This window comes from Diplodia seriata, assembly GCF_021436955.1.
Source record: "Diplodia seriata strain FDS-637 chromosome Unknown scaffold_5, whole genome shotgun sequence".
Classification (NCBI taxonomy): Eukaryota; Fungi; Ascomycota; class Dothideomycetes; order Botryosphaeriales; family Botryosphaeriaceae; genus Diplodia; species Diplodia seriata.
In genome coordinates, this window is record NW_027117312.1 from 1,873,103 (window position 1) to 1,892,377 (window position 19,275).

Consider the following 19,275-nt stretch of genomic DNA (forward strand, 5'->3'; position numbering starts at 1 on the left):
TAGGGTTCCGAGGCCGTGGTCACGGTCGAGCGGTTCAGCTATACTTCGTCGTTGCCCATGCCATTCAACCCTCGCAAGACACCCTCCATGGGTCGTGGCGGGATATCGCCCGCCGTATTCTTTTTGTTATGCTTCTCATGTTTGAGCTTCTGATATCTCTATACTACCTCCGCGTATGGAGGGCTGCGGATATTCTGGATATGGTGGATCTCGCGTTCCATGAACTCGATCCATGACGCGTATCGAGACTGCTGCCAGACCATTGGCCTGTGTGGGCATGTGAAATAATCGTGCTGCACGCTGCCATCCCACGGTTGGCCATTGGCTATGATGAGGGTTACACAGATAATTCCGTCATAGAAGCCAGGTAGCGACCTGCAGTAGGGATCGTGCTGGATCTTGAGGGTGTTTACTCTGAAACGGCCGTAGTCCGGATTGATTGGCCACTCATGAGAGCCCTCCTGGATGCCATGCTGGAGTAGGAATTTGCGGTCAACGAACAGATCTGCTTCGCCAATGGGATAACTCGCTGGTATTCCAACGGGATAACACTCTGGTATTCTGATAAATCTGGGTATATGAGCGGGCTGGTGTGGCCAGATCGCTCCGTCCAGCCCCGGCCACAGATACCCGAACGCCGCCTTTGCCGGCCACTCGCGGATCCACATGTCGAACGCTTCCGGTAGGGGTTTGTCTGACAGACGCTGGAGGTAAAGGCTGCGGTCTAACGGTTTCAGTAGTGGGATGACGGTCTCTCGGGATGCGCGGAAAGACTTGGACTCGAGGCAGAAGTCGTAGAAGTCCAGGAGCTTCCGGCGCGTGGGATTGATGCGGACGTGTGGGCTTCGCACCACAAGAGCCCGCCAGGATCTCGAGAGTGTTCGCACCTTGATGAGGCCCTTGAGGTCGCATAGCTCAACAATGCTCAATTTGAGCTCGGTTGGGAGTTCGTCGAGCATATGGGGAGGCATGATGGAGGTTTTTTATTGGTGTTTTGTTCGTGAGAAAGTCTTCGCTCCACGGAGTGATAGAGCTATAAGCGGCCATGCAGCACTTTTTATGGAAATCGAAGTTCTGACTAGCTTTTGTTTCCGTGGTTGGACGACGATCTTTTTTTTTTCCTTACCAAGGGTCCCTCCACTACCAGCGCCACATCGCGTGAGCGCAAATGCCGCTCTCACACTCAGGGTCTGTCTTCTCAAAACCTTTCCTCAAGGTTGAGCTATCATGCATGTAGCCGAGTAAAACACTCCAACCATTTCCATGAATGCAAATCTCTCGCTTTGAGCTGCAGCCCCTTGAAATGGTTGTAAGAAGGGGAAAAGGGAAGAAAAAGGTCTCGTATACACCTCACTCTATCCTCTAAACACATTCAAAACATTACCTACAAGCCTCATCCTCCCCATCTCACTTTCCACTCTCGTTCCCCCTGGGTATCCTAAACGTGAAAGCAAAAGAGCGCAAAGAAAAACAAAAGACATACGTAAAACTTTTTGTTTTCACTCTCCCCCATCATGATTCCCATCACAAAACCACCGCCAACACGGCACAAACAGCCATCCCAACGAGCCCCGTCCCGAGCACCGCGACCCCACGATCCGCCCCAACAACCGGCATCCTCCCCGCCGCGCCGGCCACGCTGCCGCTCGCGCTCGCCGTCGCCCAGCCCACGTTCCCGCCCAGCCCACTCGACGGCTCCGATGCGCCCGCCGCCGTGCTGCCACCAGTCTCAGTCCCAGTAGTCGACGTCGACGTTGTCATCGTCGACCCCGACTTCGACTTCGACTTCGAACTTCCCGAACCACCAGAAGTCGAAGAAGTCGAAGTCGAAGCCCCCAACCCCGTCGGCACCGTAATCCTCGTTCCCCCCGCACTCCCGCCGCCCGCAACGACGACCGTCGTGCCCCCCTCCGTCGCCAACCCCACGCTCGGCCCGCCCGTGCGGAACGTGTACGTCTGCCGCCCGGCCACGACGAGCTCCGTCGTCGGGCCGGTGGTGACGAGCTGCACTCCCTCCGTGATCTCATCGGCGGCCGTCGTGCTGGGGGGTTTTGTCGGTGTCGGCGCGGCGACGGTGTACGTGGTATGCCCGTCTGCAACAACGATGATGTTGCCGCCGCCGCTGTTTGATCCCGCGGCGTTGGTGCCGGTTTGCAGGACGACGGCGGTCGTCGACGTGCCCGAGCCGAGGGTGAGCGTCGAGCCCGGGTTGAGCGTTTGGCTGCCGAAGACGATGGCGCCGCCGCCGCCGCCGCCGCCGGTGAAGGGGGAAGCAGCCGAGGGAACTGTTCCTTCTGCCTCCCCGCCTTGAGTCGGCATGGCAACGGTGGTGGTGCTGCCGCCGACGACGACCTGGGTCGCGCCGCTGTCGTCGGTCTGCAGGATCACGGCGGTTGTTGAGGTGCCGGAGCCGACGACGATGGACGAGTGAGGGGAGTCGGGGCCTGATCCGCCGCCGAGCGTCTTCGTGCCGATGACGATCTCGGAGGCGGAATTGAGGGACGCGGTTATGCCGGGACCGACTTCGAAAGGGGAGGGAGAGTAGGAGGAGGAGGAAGCTGCAGGGGCTTCTGTCGCTTCCCCTGAAGCGGTGTTCGTCGTCGTTGGTGATGCGGTGGTGGTGGCGGCCGAGCCAGGTGCTGCTGCTGCAGTGGTCTCCGTCGCCGTCATCGCGGGTAGACTAGTACTGTCTTTAGAGTCGGTTGGAACAGTAGTAGCAGTAGTAGTGCCCGCAGGCTTCTTCTCGGACGTCGAGCTGCTGCTCGTCGCTCCTCCTCCTCCAACCGTCGACAGCACGAACGATCCGCCGACCTCGGTGAGGACGAGGGTCGGGCCGCCCGTCTGGCCGCCGAAGCCGAAGTCGATTCCCTGGTCGCTGACGGACACGTTGCGGCTGGCGGCCGGGGTCGTCCCTGCGGCCGGGGTTCCTATTCTTAATGATGAAGAAGTCGTCGTTGCGGTCGAAGGGCCGAGGTCGATGCCGATCGTCTGGGGCTCCGAGTTTGTGGTCTGGGTGAAGCCCATGTCGATGCCGACGCTGGCGTCTTCGCTGCTGCTGCTGCTGCTGGGGAATGCGAAGGAGAGGCCCGTGGGAGTCTCGGATGCTGCGGCACTCGAAGTGGCATCCTCACCAGGTAATGCGAAGGATAGTGCTGTAGTTGTCCCCGATGATGCAGCGCTCGAGCCGGCGTCTTCGCTGGGGAGAGCGAAGGAGAGAGCGGTAGTAGTTTCGGACGATGCAAGGTTTAGGTGAGTGTCATTCTTTAAAAATGAAGATGTTGCTGTAAGAGGTTAGGATCGTCGTATGGTAGTAACATGCTGTTCGCAACGTACTTTGAGGGATGACATTGGCTTGCACGCATGTTGCAAGTATGAGGGGGATGAATGAGGTAGTGAGCATCGTGTTCACTTTTTATTAGGGGGTGGAAGTACAAGAGAATAGTATATTGGTTGCAGAGATTTGAGGCAGCAAGCGGTACTGCTCCACCAGTTCAGAATTGCCAAAGAGAAGGGAAACTTGGTGAGCAGACGCCTGTTTGACAAGGCCCTGCATATCAGCGCGGCTACGGGTACTTGTATGTTTGCTCGGATTCTGCAGCCCATGGACATCGGGACAAGGTTCTGACTTGGTCGGCGGGCCGTAGCCGTTGTGGATCTCAAGAATAGCTCGTCATGCATGGTGACTTGCTTATACAGGAAAGCGAGCATGCGGTGTGGCCGCTCCGGCGAATGGGGTGGCCCGGAGCTTTGCTGCCGAACCCATGAAAAAGATAAAAGTAGGAAAAGTGTGATGGGGAGAAGCGCTGGTGTGGGGGAGCGGTCGGGATATGCTGCTGCGCCGCATGGTGCGGCCAATCGGACCAATGTGACTCCCTTCCTAAAGGGGTAAGCGGGCGCTTAAACAACCCGTCGAGCTTCTGTTCCTGGCCGATTCTAAATCGAACCACCGTCTACGCCGCAACTGCGCCGCTCGTCAACATGGCTTAACACCCGTGCATCCGCACCTCTTCTCGCTTTTGGACCGTTCCTGGCCTGATTTCTCTGCGAAATCGCTTCGGGCCTTGACTCGTACCCGTCGCCGTCGACCGTCTCCACTGCTTTTCAATAGTGCGCATCAAAACCCCTCAGCAGACCCCACCGACTTCTCTTCGTATTCCGCCTTCTCCGCTTTTTTACTCTATATTCTCTCTCTGGAGCCTAATGCTCCTCTTCAGCTGCATCTCCACCTTCAACTCTGGATACGCGATTGGTGGTAAGAGATATCGTCCTTCCGTGTCTCGCGCATCCTTCCCACGAAGCAATCAGGACAGTAATGTTTAATTTTGATATCGGCATCTATGTCCTGACCTTGCCGCAACTCAGCGCCGCTTCACAACCTACCAAAGCTCAACTTTGCTACAGACATCAGCACAACACCGATCCCATCTATTACGCTATGTTCGGCGTCATATCATACCGTACCCGTCACTCTGACACCCTTTTCACAAGCCTACCGTATATCACGATCACGTATACTTTAAAACCCCAAGTGTTGTACATAGATTTTCAAGACACCACAGAACCCTATTATATGAGAATCAAAAAAGGAGTGCTGACTCTTTCCAGACAAGTACATTGCCGTGCCCCAGGTAGAAGATGATGTTGGTGATGATTTGAAAGCAAACACGCCGACGCGTTCGTCTATGTGTGTTTGAGGGAGCAAGGGTACGTAACATCATGCGCGTCATTTAATGTGCACGCCAGACAATTCTTCTACAGGACAGAGACCGCACACGCCCAGCGTTAAAACTCGGAAACTCCTCAACAACAAAGGAGGCCCGGGAGCCGGAAGCCGGGGGGCGCGCGCCGTCCAGAACAATGTACATGAACAAGAAAAGTAGTATCGTTGGAAGAACACCAGATCATCCCATCCGCAAAAATTCATACATATGTTGAACGTGCCAAAGGTGGCTAGCGGGGTGGCTTTTTTTTACCATCCCAAACGCTTCGTCATTTAGATACCCAGCTCGGCATCGGTGATGCAGCTGCCATCGGTGGCGTCGGAGCTGATCTCAGCGCAGAGCGGCTTGTGGGGGCTGGTGATGAAGTTGGCGACGTTCTCGGCGTACTCAGCAAGGATGTTGCCTGGCAAACGGTTAGCAAAAAAGGCATGGTACGCATGGACAAGGCCAACATACCCCTAGAGCGGTAGTTGCAGAAGGTGATCATCTGCTGGTCGTTGCTGCACTTGGCGGTGGCGCAACCGACGGAGAACGATTGCTTCCAGATCATCTGGGTGAAGTGGAGAATGTTGGGGCCGTCGGTAGGAACGCTCTCAACACCCCAGTACGGGCCGAAGTCGTTGTACTCCTCGTAGTACATGTTCATGAAGAAACCGGGAGAGTTCTCCATGGTGGTGTCGTTGACCGTGCCGAGGCCAGAGGTGGTGTACTCGAACTGGCCCATGTTCTGGCCGAAGTTGTCGGTGCTATTACGAATGTCAGTATGACCGATGTATAGTGAGTTGGGTTGGTTTATGCTTACGAGGAAACGGTGTGCTCGTAGACGCAAGTGTTGGCGGAGTCCTGAGCCTTGGCCTCAAGGTCGTAGTCCCAGTACATGGAGCAGCCGTCGGTGTGGTTGGCACGGTGAGCGTTGTGGTAAGCCAACCACTTCTTCTGGACGGTGCCGGTGGGCTGAGCAGTAAGGGACGCAGTCGAGACGACCGAGGTGGTCGGGCAGAAGGAGTAGGAGCTGAAGCCGCCAGCAGCGGAAGAGGAGGCAGCCTCAGTGGTCGACGGGGCCGGGGTGCTCGAGGTGGCAGCCTCGGTGGTCGAGGGAGCCTCATAGGTGGCCGAGGTCACAGCGGCGGAGGTGGGCGCAACGTAAATGCTGGTAGCGACGCTCTCGACGACAGAGCCGATGCTCTCGACAACAGAGCTGACGGTCGCGGCGACGGAGCTCACGGGAGCAGGGACGACGACGGCCGGGGTGGTCTCGGCGGCGGCGGCACTGGTGTACGAAGTGACTTCAACCATGGAGCTCGTAACAGCTTCTTGGGTAACGGCAACGGTGTTGGTCACACCCGTGGTAGGGCAGGGGCCAGTAGCCGTAACATACTTTGTGACGGTCACGATGTCGAGATCGGTCACAACAGCGGGGGCAGGGGCGGTAACAGCGACACCGCGCTTGTTGAGCATGGGGACGGCCAGGACACCGGAGGCCAGCGAGGCGGCGATAAGAGCGGAGGAGCGCATGATTTCGAATCGGGCAAAGGACGAGAACTTGAACCGGGCAAGCAAGCACTGGAGATCTTCAAGACCTGGGATACGACCGAAGCGTATGGGGAGCGGTAAAGAGCGGAAGGTCCTGGGGACTGGTAAAGAGTGGCGTGGCCTGCGAGAGAGCCAAAAGAGCGTGAGAATCGACCCGACTTGAAGAGCGAGATGGATTCAAAACCAAAAGAGGGAGCGAGAGGGCGGAGGCAGGGAATATGTACGGCGGAGAACGAGCGTGCCGAAAGCCACATACGGGGCGCTACCCGGGTTGGCTTGTTTCATAAACATGCGGAGAGCTTGGAGCACAAATGAGAAGGGATCTCCACCCTGTCCTCCTACGTAGGTTTAATTCGTTGGTGGGCCCAGTGCAATTAAGAAGCGGTGCGGCCGCGCATCGCGCGCAGGGCTGTGCCGCGACGGGCAGTCCGCCGGGGATCGCAATTCGCAGCCCACGGCAGTGCCGGCGTGAGGCTCTGCGGCGCAGCGGGAGCAGGACATGGGACGGCCTGGTCGCCATCGCAGCGACCTTCGCGCGGCTGTCGGGCGTGGGCGATGCAAAACGGGAGCGACGATGCAGGCACCGGCAGGGGGATCATCTAAGATCCTGGCGACGATCATACGCGTGGCTGGCCAGCAGATTGGGCGACAACGCGGCCTGGCCAGGCGCGAGCGGGGGCCGAGCTCGGGAGGTTAATTTCTCGCAGCTGGCCGCTGGCAGCTGGCAGCTGTCACGGGAGAGGGCGGCTGCATCCGCGCACCGCACGCCGGCGGCTTGCCGTTGGACGGCCGTCTCGGAGCCAGGCCGGCCGGGAGATTTGTGGGTGACGAGGGGCCGCCTGGGGGCCTGAGAAGGCGTGGCCGGTGCAGCTAAAGCCGGGCGGCTGCATGGCGGTTGGCGCTTGCTACGTGGCTGGCGTGCAAGAGGCTGAGGCTGAAGCCGTCGCGGTGGCGCTGGGAACGGCGGCCATGGTGAGGCAGATTGACGGCGGTGCTAGCGCCAGGGCGGGCGTTGCAGGTGATGGCGATGCGTGGTGTTGGATGATGAGGGCAGGATCAGGACCGCCGGCGCTGGCCAGGACATTGCGATCTCGCCCGACTGAGATAAGCGGCTCGTGCACCCAGCGTGCCGGTTCCCTCCTGAGCCTCCCGCCGCCATTCCGCCCTCCGTCGCCGTCATTGCCATCGTTCTCTTTCATCAGCCCGCCAGCCACGCCTCGTATCGTATCGTACCTGTCAGCGCCCCGAGGCGTGGTGTCGCTCCCGATGCTCATCTTCAGCCCCGCACGACGGCAGCCGTTTCAGCCTTGCCCATCCACATCTTATGCTGCACATCGTCCACAGCTTCTATAGCCGCCCGCGCTTATACCGTTGCAGACCCTCTCACAACTGCCCTGGCACCAAGAGACGGCTGGACGGCCTCCCTCCTACCGCCGGATGATGAAACGCTTGCGCCGACGCGGGGGCCACGCAGCGGTGAACAGCAACTCTATCTCGCGCTGAGTCGTCCGGCTCAGCACACGGAGCCGTGTCCGCTGGGCGGAACCAAGGCAAGCCTTGGCGCCACAACGTTCCGCTCAGCCCTAAACGTGACGAGGGCCGATCACTAAGATTGCGCCCCAGCTTGTTGGCCTCAGCAAGCCCGAGTCCCAGCTTGACCTCGACTATCGTATCGCTGCAAACTCAATTCCAACTCTTCTTCCTGGCCTCGCTCTCCGCACTTGCTTGGCATATTCGAGATTCCGCCTGGGCCCAGACTGTGCGCGTTCCCCCTTTCCGGGGCTAAGGTCAGCGTGCTGTCTTGGATATATGAAGGCCTAATCACCTCCGTAATGAGAATCATCCGTTGCGCCGCATGCCCACTTACCAGGCCCACGCACTGTCATGTTCTGGCCCGCACCGGCCTTGCCTCTCTGCTTCCAGCTAGTCCAGGTGCTCTGAAGCCGGCATGAGCCCTGCGACATCCAAGACATCTGCCCTTTTTCGGCCTCAGGCCCACACCGTCTGGCGCGGAGGAAGCGGTGTCCCGCAAGCAAAAAACCTAGCGGCAGGCCTCGCCGTCGCCTTCGTCGATCCCCTATTTTTGTGGCTGTGGACGATGTGAGATCGACTGGTCCATGGTTGGCACGCCTGGAGCCACAAATAGCAGCTCAATGAGCTGTTGTATGCTGCGGGAGATAGTCCGTCTTCCAGGCCTTGTTCGCCCAGCTTCTGGAACATGCCGTCTTGCGCAATATGCGCCTGGCTATTATTCCCCTTTCTTATCTCTATCCTACATGGGTTCACAGGAAGTGTGGAGTAGACGGTGGCTCGTGTCCAGCGAGCAATTCACCGGTCAGGCGTTCAGCTTCTGGAAGCTTTCCGGCAACAACACCGACTCCCCACCACCGTGATCAGAGACAACGTGACTTCACAGGCTAACCCTTTAAACACTGTGGTCTAGTGGCTGGCTCTGCCCCTCGGCTTATGTCGTACGGCGCTGCGGAGTTGAATTTTACCGTGTCCACAGCAGCCGCGTCATCCGGTTCCGGACCGGATCATTTGCCGATTTGGAACACGCGTCAAAGAGCGCAGAAGCCGCAAGGGCCGAGAGACTTCCCAGCTTCCAACATGAAGACATCCTATTAACGTACCAGTGATGCCGCCTTCTCTGTCATGTGCTTATGGTATAGTCAGGTGTTGATATAGCAACGCGACCCCCGACTTGAGCAAGCGCCCTCTATAGCAATGGCCGCTTTCCTACCTAAACTCCAGCTTATACCCACACACCGCTTCGCTTGACCGACTGTCCTTACATGTGCGCTGTATTTGATTGGGTGCGCCCCATTGGGAAGGCACCACCGCCGGCATCGGCACAATTTCAAGGCCTCTTCTCCTCTGCCAAGCACTCAATTTCACTCCCTCCGAGGAGATGAGTCGTGCTTCAACGCTTGGAGAATTCTCCTTCGTGTGCGAATCTCTTTCTTAATAGTCTGCCTACAACTAACCGGCAATCGAGCAATGCCCTCGGACCGACAAGAAGCAGTTCGGCTAATGGCAGAGCCGGCACGCGAGGCTCTTGATTAAGCATGTTCGACGACAAAGTCTGAAGCGACTAAAAATAAAGGGAAACCAAAGCAGAGCCAAGGCAGGAGATGTTGAGGCTATCGCCGTATTTTTTCCATCATCCGAATCATGGCGAGCTTGTCTCCGGACACGTGAAGCCACTGACGCCCGCGGTCGTCCCAGCCCACCCTTCGTCTCAATCACCGCCACGCCATTTTCCCGATTAGACTTGACGGATTTCCTCCCATGACGCTTGCCTTTCTGTGTCTGCTGCCTAGTAATTCTCTTCACCGTGCGATTATGACGGTTACTCACGCACTTACCATCACGATGGCTTCGCCTTTCTTCCCAGCAGCGCCGGATGTCCCACCAGACGTCAGGAACTGCTTCTACCGTCAGGTTAGACTAATATCTCAGAAGACAGACTTTCACACAGCAGTGTTCGCATTTTCTTGATCAAACAAGACAATGTTGGAAAAACAGGACTTTGGTTCTTGTATCAACACAACTGCAATGTTCAGTTCTTGTATCAGCACGATGTTCACTGTTGCGATAGAACAACGAAGCCGGTTCACACTATTATAATGAGTGTCCGAACACCCAAGATTCGAATCCATAGGAAAGCAGTCAGCAACCATGACGCGCCAGTGCACTTGCCAGTGGGCTACCAAAAAGAACGGGAAGCGTTACAAGAAGAGCGCCTGCACCTGGACGGAATGCAAGTTTGCGGCTTTGGATAGGAGGTACAAGTACCGTGCTGCCTTTCAGTCTCCGCTGGCCGGAGCCCGTGGCTGCAGCCACGGGACGGACACTAGACTCCTGCAGCGTGCCACCCCCCTTGCACGCGACTCGCCCCAGGCCAACGGCAGCACTTCTTCCTCCAGCCAGCCGCTGCTGAAGCGCCCCCTCACCAGGGACACGGCTGCGGGACATGCTAAGCTGATGCGCCTTCGCGCTGCTCACGCTGCAAAGGCGCACGAGGGAAGCCCGTCCGCCCAATCCACAGTGCCACAGCAGCCGTTGCCTGAGCTGCAGCCGTTGCCTAAGGAGCAGCCGCCTAAGGAGTCGACGGGTTCCTCTTTCCTAAGCATTCTTGCTGCTGCTGAGAGAGGGGGTAAGTAAAGGTCGGACTTCGTTGCTAAGAATGAGTCAGTCATTGAGACAGGGTGGTCAACAATCTGATGTGAACAAAGATGAGCTTCATCCTTTGTTTGCTTACCAGACAGTCGGTTGCGTTCCTTGTTTCTTTACCCATTCTTTGCAAGTAACTGAAGAATCATTTCCTTTTCTCCTTTCTTTCCGGGTAAAACACAAACCAAAAACCCAAAAAAAATTTAGACTGCCTTTCAATGAAAACCATAAACCTAAAACACAAACTCATTCATGCCATCATTCGTGACCAGAAGTAAGAAAGTATAATCGTAATCTCACGATAGTTACCATATCTAGCTATTCACAATAGAAACGCCTACTAAGTAAGAAGGTAAAGATTCTTTCGATAGCCCAAGCCAATAAGTTGAACCATGGAATAACGAAAGCAATTGTACAACTTAGAGTTTCACTTAACGCGGAAATAAAAGTAAAAGAAGATTTCACATCGTTGTACTACTCTACATGTACACGAAGAACAAATGCAAGCCCAAGCACATTATGGAGCTTGATAAAGAGCAATCTTTCCTGGAAGGGCAGTAAAGTGGTGTCACATCAATCAAGACCCGGCTCTTGCAGCTCCCTTACCGCTATCCCAACCTGCAAAGTGATGGTTCTTCTCCAGCATTCCTCGCTTCTTCTACCCATGTGCCCTCGAACAAGGCCAGACACTCCCCCACATCCCACGCGGATGCTGGCCCCCAAGCACACAGCTCGCCCCACCCGTGCCGTTCCGAACCGTCATCACATGCATGCATGCAAGCATATCAATCAAGGTGCAACACGCGGTCACAATCACCTCAAACCCTCTCTGTCCTCAGCCAATCACAACGTCCATCTGGTGACGCCCCTGCGCACATAAGCTTTACCCCTCCATCTTTTCGTGTGACCCTACCCCGCTGATAAGATAAAAGCACCGAGCTGAGGGTAGGTATCGACGGAGGACGAAAACAACGAGGGGACCCGAGGAGTTGACCTTGCAGAAGATAGCAAGAATCAATAATGCAACTCAACGAAGATGCAATAAGCCATGATCAGCTTGAAGATGATTGGTCGTCTCGCGGCCGGCGATTGGTGCATCAGCAATCAAAACGCCTCACGTACAGCCTCCCATTGCACGCTCGACATTATTCACCTACACACACCAAAAGCGACAACAGAAAAGAAGAAGAGTCGAAGATAAGACGTTGCGAGAAGTCCCAGCGGACCTTCACGTGAAACGATCACAAGGCACTGAGATCGCCAATCAAAAAACACGCCGTTATCTGTCAGCTGTTCCACAGCAAACCAAACACCCTTCCCTTATCCCCCTCCCCATCGCCGTTGCTTTGCTTAGGCACCCCAACATTCACTCATGCAGCCAAGCCCCCCCGTTGTCCGTGAAAGGAAATGTCGCGATAATGCGGCGCTCAACCACCATGCTCGATTCCCGTCCAATGAGCGCGGGGACGGGACGTAGCAATTTATAGCGTCGGAACGACCTGAACATGATTCTTTTTTTTCTTTTTTTTCTTTTTCCGGACAATAAGCAGCCACCAAGTCCGCCAAATGCAGCCTCGTGACTGAAAAAGAAAAGAAAAGGGTAGAGAAAAGAGAAGAACAAGACGATTCAAAGATAAGGGCCAGTAGTGCGAAGGGTGTGGTGGTGGTTGATGATGATGATGGTGAAAGCAGTTAGCGCTCTCACCTTGTAACTGTCATCATGAGCTTTCCCTCCTCCTCCCCCCCACCTCCGGGCCCCCCGCGCGCGCCTCGTATCCCACTATGTACTCCACCCATCATCCATGCTCACATCACAGCCCCCCCGATCGCGCCAGTGGAGCCTTGCATCAACGTCAGAGACACAAGAGAAAGTCCGCGACTCCACAAAACGACCCCATCACGTTCGTCATCACCAATTGAGTCTAGACCGCGGCGCCGCCAGCTCAGCCCCCCTCATACACGTGTAGCAACACGAGCTCGTGGTGTGCCTGCCCCACCTTCCCCACGGGAGAGGGGTCTGATGATGTATGTATACAATGTACACCGGTGGAAAGAGGGGGGACGGGAGGGACATAGTGGGACAGGTACGCTGGGAGAAGAGCGCTGGAGGCACGTATGTAACGCGCCTCTTCTGCATGTTGCTTCACATGGCTCAGTAGTGGCAGGGTAGAAGTGATGAGCCAGTAGAAACCACAGGCATTCCGCGAATGATGTCTATGTATTATGTAGTAGCAGCCAGCTCCCATACAACAACGACGATCTTGGATTCCCGGCGTTGGAGGGAAGTGTCTTTGAAAAAAGCTCAAACGCAACGAACGGTGATCCTGGTATCTCTAATAACGTACGAAAAAAACCCCCGCCCACCCAGCTGAGATCCGTATCGCAACGCCTGTCGTTCTCATCACGTAGCTACGTACAACCACTTCCCCGGCTTCACCCGTCAACATCCCTTCCAACGAACCCTGCAAAACCATATCTACACCTATCAACAATCCCGGCTGCATCCGGGGAAGGGGTGGAGAAGGCCGCCAAACGACGAAAAATGGGAAATGCAAGAAGAAGAAACCTCGGCGGTCTCAGCCAACATCTTCGTCGAGCATCACTCCCTTTCGTCCGACCAATCAGCTCGTGCAAGGATGATGACGGCAGAAAGCGCCCAGCCCCGGCGGGCGGCGCCCTCCCAAGCACGCCATGGACCGCTACTCGCTCGACGTTTCTTCAAGCATGAACAGAGAAACAGAAAAGAAAAGAGTAAGAGAAACTCCTCTATCCAAGGGAATCCCGGCATCTCTATGGTTCTGGAATCTCCTTCCTTCCCCCCCTGGCACAAGTGCGTAAGCCGTGTGAGCTGGGATAAGCACTCTAAAATCCGTTGAACGAACGACGGCTGGCGGAACCGAACGCAACGAAGAACGCTTGTCGACCACCCGTCCGCCCCAAACGCCGCGAACCTGAAACACCTTGCGGGAAAAACGGACCAAGACGAACAAAAACGCGCTCCTGTGGTGGCAAAAAAAATACCAGGACGGGAAACCGTAAGCAGGAATTGTGGGGTCGACCAGAAATCTTGAGACAATCACCCGTGAGGGTTCCGAATAATCCGGTCTTTGAGGAACGGCCTGGACATTCCATCTGATGCTCGCAATTCAATTTGCTTGTTTTCTCTCTCTCCAACTGATTGTTTCTTCCTCATTCTGATCTCCCTCTACACAGGATTCAGTATGATGTGATTGGTGGATAGCCGCCGCTTATCGCCGGCAACTTGCGGTTGAGATAGGCGCGTCCATCGCTTTAGTAGACAGACGACTTTCTCCTCCTTCCGCTGAACGCGCCGCTGGTATTGATGACATCCCGCAAAGCCTCGTGAGCATGGTCTTCGCGGCGGTCGATGAAGCCATTGAAGTAATGTGGCAGGAAACGGCGGGAGTCTTGTAACTAGTTAGCACCAGACATCAGACTCCAGTAGACGCAGCAGTACTTACTTGCGTGGTCGTCCGCGAACTCCACCCCCTCACCACCCCGCTTGACCGTCTCCTTCACGGCCTCCTCGAGCAGGCCGGTGCCGACGCCTTTGCCTCTGTAGCGCAGCTTCACCGTCCACGCCTTAATTACACCCTTGCCCTTGCGCCGCCTCGCCGCCTTGTTTCCTGTGCTGCTGGGACCAGCCCAGCCAAGCACCAATGCGCCAATGACCTGCCCGCCAAACCGTGTGATGATGACGCTGTCGGCGCCCTCGTCCAAGAAGCTCCAATTGACCGACTCGGCGTGGCGGATATAACCACTCGTCAAGAGCCGTACCGCCACCAGACAGGCCATGGTGACGCCGGCGCCCGTGGTGAACAGCAGCGGCACGTCGCCGGGCTGCTTGTACATGTACTTGTACAGCAGCCCCAGCATGAGCACGTAACCGCCGATCACTGCCGGATGTGACAGAAGCGCCCACGAAGCCGCCTGACGCTGCTGGGCCACGCTGTCGGCGACGAGCTTGAGCGCAGTGGTCTTGTCCTCGTCGTCGACCGCTGCCACCGTCGCCAGCTCCGGCACGTTTGCCAGTGGGTCCGCGGCAGGAGACGGTGCCGCCGGCACCTGGAGCGATCGCAGCTGCTGCGGTTGCAGCTGCTGCTCACGGACCCCCTCCTGATGACGACGCTGCCGCACCTGAGACGCGTTTTGTTGTTGCGGTTGTTTCGACCCCGCGGCGCCCAGCGTGGGCGAGAGCAGATCCGTCGGTCCCAGCGCGTCGCTGCCGTACTCGTCCGCCGACATTGGCACGGCCGACGCAAGCGGCGATGGTGGTGGCAGGTGCGAAGTCCACGTCTCGCTGCCGCCGCGCATCGAGGGCGGCGTCGAGATTGGCGACGGGAAGGGCGAGTCGACGTCCGGAAGCGTCAGGTTCGCGGAGAGGGAGGTCAGAAACGCTGCGATAAGAGACGTGTGAGCGGCGTGCGTCCGGCCAAATTTTGCGCATCGAAGCGTAAGAAGTCGGCGCTGAGGGAGCTGAAGCTTCGCCTCGCGGCCATTGAGGGACCGTATTCACTCACCAGCCGCGGTTCTGGACCCTGGAATCGAGGCGCCCCGCCGGTGCTCGCCAAAGGCAGGCGGTTGAGGGAAGGAGGGAGTCGAGGTCGGCGGGGCAGCGTGGGCGTGGTGGATGGAGTTCTTGATGGTGTTGATGGGAACTACATGGCGGACCATGATGGCAATATATTTGCCTGAGCAGCTGGAAATAGATTAATTACAGAAATCGGTCGCTTGGGAGAGCGGTAGTGCTGGAGGGCGGCGGGGAGGGCATGTTGAAGAGTAGTCGCAGGCCAATTATCGCTGCACGTTTTGGCTGATAAGCCAAGACGGCGCAGCAGAAGGGCTGGCGCGCCCGGGGCGCTCGCGTGACCGGCCTGGCCATGGCCGCGTGCGCCGCCTGCGACGAAAACTCTGAAGGATTTGCAGATTTGCGGCGTGAAGGGCGCGGGTTTTGGAGGGCGGTCTGGCGCAGGTTGCCCGAGTTTTGGGCAACGCGCGCTGTTTAATGAAGCCCGTGACGTCGTCCTGCCCGTTTTACCCGCCCCGGGCGCAATTGCACGCAACGCTCCGCTGCGACCTTGGCAGCCAGCCCATCGTAATTTCCGCCGCTGCGGAGACGAACCTGTCGAATTCTGAATGCTGCTTACTGCGAATGGAAGGACGAGCGATGACTGCCCTGGTATCGCTCCCGCCAAAAGCCTTCTGGAGTCCCATCTATGCTGTGCAAAAAGCCCACTACTGCAGTTCCCAACCCATCCAACCTGCGCCGCTAACAACTAAATGCTCTCTCTGTACAACAACCCATAACTGTATAAACCCCCGCGCCCGCAAACGCTTTTCTCGTGAATTAGAACCGCCTTCTATGAATTGAAAACAAACTGTCTCTCCGCGCTCAAAATGTCAAATCCAGGTCTTGCGCCGAGGTGTTGAAGTGCAAAAGTGAAAAACTGCCAAACTGTAGAAAGTGGAAATAAAATGGAGATTGGTGCTGCCACTAACCCTCTGCTCACTTCTTGTGGCTGGGCGCCGCCTGTGCCGCAACCGCCGTCGCGCTGCCCGGCTCGAGCGTGTGCGTGTGGTTGTCCGCGTTGATGATTTTACCGCCCTCAAGCTGCTGGCACACTGGAGTGCCCTTGACCCACTTATCCTCCATGATCTCCTCCAGCTTCGCCCGCTTCGTCGGGTCAATCTCCAGCATACGTCCGATGATGTGACGGCTCTCGCGGGGGAGCAGGCGCAGAAGGCGCCACGGTCCCTTGATCGTCTGTTGTGCCTGCGGCGCCGTGGACGTATCCTTGCTGTTCCTCGACGGCGGTGCGTTCTGCGAACTCCCACCAGCTGTAGTGGGCCGGTCGTTCTGGGTGTCGCCGTTGGGTTGATTGTTGTTGTTTTGACTCGTGTCTTTGGGATCGACCTGACTGGGCATCCTGCTCGCTGGCGCACTTTCAATAGCACGCTTGGACGAACGCTCGTGCTCCTTCACGTCAAGAGTGCTGTGAGAGGGTCCATGCATTTCTGATGATTTTCTTGACGTGTGCTGCGGCCAGTCGTTGGTGTTTGGTGGCGAAACAAAGAGCTTGAAAGAATTGTCCGATGTACGCGGTGCTTTCCAAGGGAAACGACGCAGAGTCATACAGCAGAAGATGATAGCGATGGACCAGATATCAGTAGGCTGCGGATCATACTTCTGCAGGTCATAGACCTCAGGTGCGAGGTACGGGTCAGAGCCAACAATGCCTGCAGCGCTTTGGAGTTAGTCGGATTGCGGCCTTTCCCCTCTTTATCGACAAGATGTTGGGTTGTAAAAACTTACCACTAGCCAGAACAATTTCGGTCTCGAAAGGATATCTGTAGACAGCGGCACTGCCAAAATCGATGATCTTCATGATGCCGTGCTCATTGACAACCACGTTGTCCAACTTCAGATCCCGATGCGCCAACCCCATGCCGTGCAGGTACGAAACTCCGTTCAAGATCTGGAGAGTGCAGCAAGCGACCTCTTCTCTACTCATCTTGCCCGTCATGACGATGGCAAAGAGGTCGAATGGCGCATATTCCATCACGACATACCAGTTACTCTTTTCTTGGACCAGGTCCATGGTCTCAATAATGTTGCCGTGATGCAGCGTGGAGCCAATACAGAACTCGCCGGTGAGCTTCTTGGTGTATTCCTTTTCGCTCTCGTAGGAGTGTTTGGCACGGAACTGCTTGACGGCAAACACTGTGCTATCGCTCGCTCTCTTTATAATGCGAACCGATCCTCCTGCGCCCGAGCCGAGAACCTTTCCAAACTTTCCATACTTGGCTTCAAGGCCATGATCGTCAGCGAATGGTATTGCGACAGTGGCACTTCTGGAAGGAGGAGTACGCGTTCCCGATTTGCTGTTCTTCGCCGACAGGACGCCGGTGGATTCCGAGGGAGACACGGGCCTGCTCTTGCTCTTGTCCCGCTTGTGGCCCCCAATTTTGAAGAACCTCTTCAGTTCCGACATTGATCCGTGCTTTTCTTTCAGGTTATCACCAAAGTCTTCGCGATGGTCATCGTGGTCGTGCTTGTCATGCTTCTTATGGTGATGGTGATGGGCGTGGAAGAGCGTATGACGTTTCCCTTCCTTTTCCGATCCGTTGCCTCTGGACCGGGGGAGTGGCGCGGTTGCAGACTTGGTTTTCGCCTCGCGGTCACGTCCGAATATAAACCTGGGATCTAGCGAGGACCTGTCGCGGGGCTGCGGCGCACGCTTGGAGCGCGAGTAGGGATCATCGATTTCGCCTCTTGGCGACAAGGTCGGGCGCATGTACGGCGACTGTGGGGCAGGGGTGCTGGGGCCAGTCCCGGCATCCCCAGGAGTACTTGTGCCGGAAGCGGAGGGGCTAACATCCTTTGAGCCAGGTAAAGAGTCGCCGGAAGGTCCAACGATGAATCTGGGAGGATCTCGGGGATGACTGGTGACACCCGAAGCGTCGGAGCCACGCTTGGCATACGGCGCGGCAGGAACATTTATGTGCGGCGGCTTTTTCCTCTCCTCCTCGGAGGCCGACAAGGACGTGGGCGGAGTATCGTGGGGTGGAGACACCTCGGGGGTCATGATGGTCGAGTCCTGCGAGAGCCGGCTCGCAGGCGCCGAACTCTGCTTGCTGTCCCTGGACTGGGTTGCGGCGGGGGTGAGTGGAGGAGAGTGCATGGTGGAAGTCGGCGGAGAGGGTCTGGGCGACGGAGCGCCAGAAAATGCCATGGGCGTTCGCGAACCCGACGAGGGAGAGGGCGCCTACAAGTACGGATCAGCATGCGGAACGAAGACCGAGTCATTAGCCAAGTCGCTTACTCTGGAAGCCGGCAACGACACAGGCTCATAAGAGAAGTTTTCGAGTCTCTTTGACTGGAGACGCGAGTTCTGCAGCGTGGAGGCGAGGTTGCGGAGGCCCTCTTGTGCTTCTGGGTCAAGGTCGTTTCTTGGCCTTTCCGTTCCCGTCATCGTCTCGACCTGCTGGAGCGCCTGTTCGGGCTCGATCTCTTCGTTATGCGAGGCGAACCGCACACCCTGTTGGAGGGCCTCGTCGCCCTGCTCGAGTTTGGACATTTTCGGAAGGAGCCTAGTAAACGTCTCAGTCAGAGGATCCTGGGTGGCTGCGGCATGCAAGACGACGGCGGGCCGGCCGCCACGCGGAGGGATGCACTGACGCACGAGCAAAATTAAGCTTACTTTGTCGTAGCCGCAGATGAGTCTTCGTGGGCAAGCTATATCGGACGAAGTCACAGCTGCGAGTGCCGTGGTGAGTGCTGGTGTGGACGAGGACAAGGGCAGCGAGAGAGCATCCGCCGTGCGCGGGCGGGAGTGCCGACGGATGAAAGGCGTGCAGGTGGGCCAATGGCGGGGAGCACGCAGGCGGGTCTTCCTGTTCCTGGGAACCGGGGTCGAGGCAGCGCAACCGGGCGTGGATAGAAGAGTCGTCACAGCGATTGAGATGACGCCCGCGTCATAGGGCGCGCGAGGGGAGAGGGCTGGGCGCGGCCGGGAATTGGCCGAGGCAGAGGGCGAGCAAAAGCCGGCTGGGCGCGCTGGGAGTCTCGGCGACGAGACTGGGGTGCGGGCTGCAGCGGAAGCGCTGGGGGCGGCGATCGTCTGCGCGCAAGTGGACCTGCGTGGTGAGGAGAGAGGAGAGGGACGAAATCGCTGGAGACGTGCGATGTGCGGCGCGAGACGGCCGTGGCCTTGTCAGCGGGGCCCGGCTTCTGCGCTCCAGGGCCGCGGGCTATGACGGCGAGGTCGCTCATGGCAGACTCTGCGCGGCTAGAATCCTCATCCACCGTGACACACCCACCAGG

General features: G+C 57.2%; 4 protein-coding genes across 4 annotated transcripts; all 4 read right to left on the bottom strand.

Annotated features, from left to right (window-relative positions):
- Nucleotides 1–1,524: 1,524 nt before the first annotated feature.
- Nucleotides 1,525–3,348, bottom strand: SLS55_005556 (uncharacterized protein; the record flags this gene model as incomplete). The annotated part of the gene is made up of 2 exons (XM_066777003.1): nucleotides 1,525–3,261; nucleotides 3,334–3,348. The coding sequence occupies 2 exons, from the start codon at nucleotides 3,346–3,348 to the stop codon at nucleotides 1,525–1,527; spliced, it is 1,752 nt and encodes a 583-aa protein (XP_066632845.1).
- A 1,645-nt stretch (nucleotides 3,349–4,993) lies between these two features.
- SLS55_005557 (uncharacterized protein) lies at nucleotides 4,994–6,545 on the bottom strand (the record flags this gene model as incomplete). Its single annotated transcript, XM_066777004.1, has 4 exons — nucleotides 4,994–5,124; nucleotides 5,178–5,467; nucleotides 5,524–6,348; nucleotides 6,511–6,545. 4 exons carry the CDS (start codon nucleotides 6,543–6,545, stop codon nucleotides 4,994–4,996), a joined length of 1,281 nt encoding a protein of 426 aa, XP_066632846.1.
- Nucleotides 6,546–13,721: 7,176 nt separating this feature from the next.
- Nucleotides 13,722–14,765, bottom strand: SLS55_005558 (uncharacterized protein; the record flags this gene model as incomplete). The annotated part of the gene is made up of 2 exons (XM_066777005.1): nucleotides 13,722–13,858; nucleotides 13,913–14,765. 2 exons carry the CDS (start codon nucleotides 14,763–14,765, stop codon nucleotides 13,722–13,724), a joined length of 990 nt encoding a protein of 329 aa, XP_066632847.1.
- Nucleotides 14,766–15,957: 1,192 nt separating this feature from the next.
- Nucleotides 15,958–18,529, bottom strand: NPR1 (Nitrogen permease reactivator protein; the record flags this gene model as incomplete). Its single annotated transcript, XM_066777006.1, has 3 exons — nucleotides 15,958–16,688; nucleotides 16,765–18,217; nucleotides 18,275–18,529. The coding sequence occupies 3 exons, from the start codon at nucleotides 18,527–18,529 to the stop codon at nucleotides 15,958–15,960; spliced, it is 2,439 nt and encodes an 812-aa protein (XP_066632848.1).
- Nucleotides 18,530–19,275: the final 746 nt, after the last annotated feature.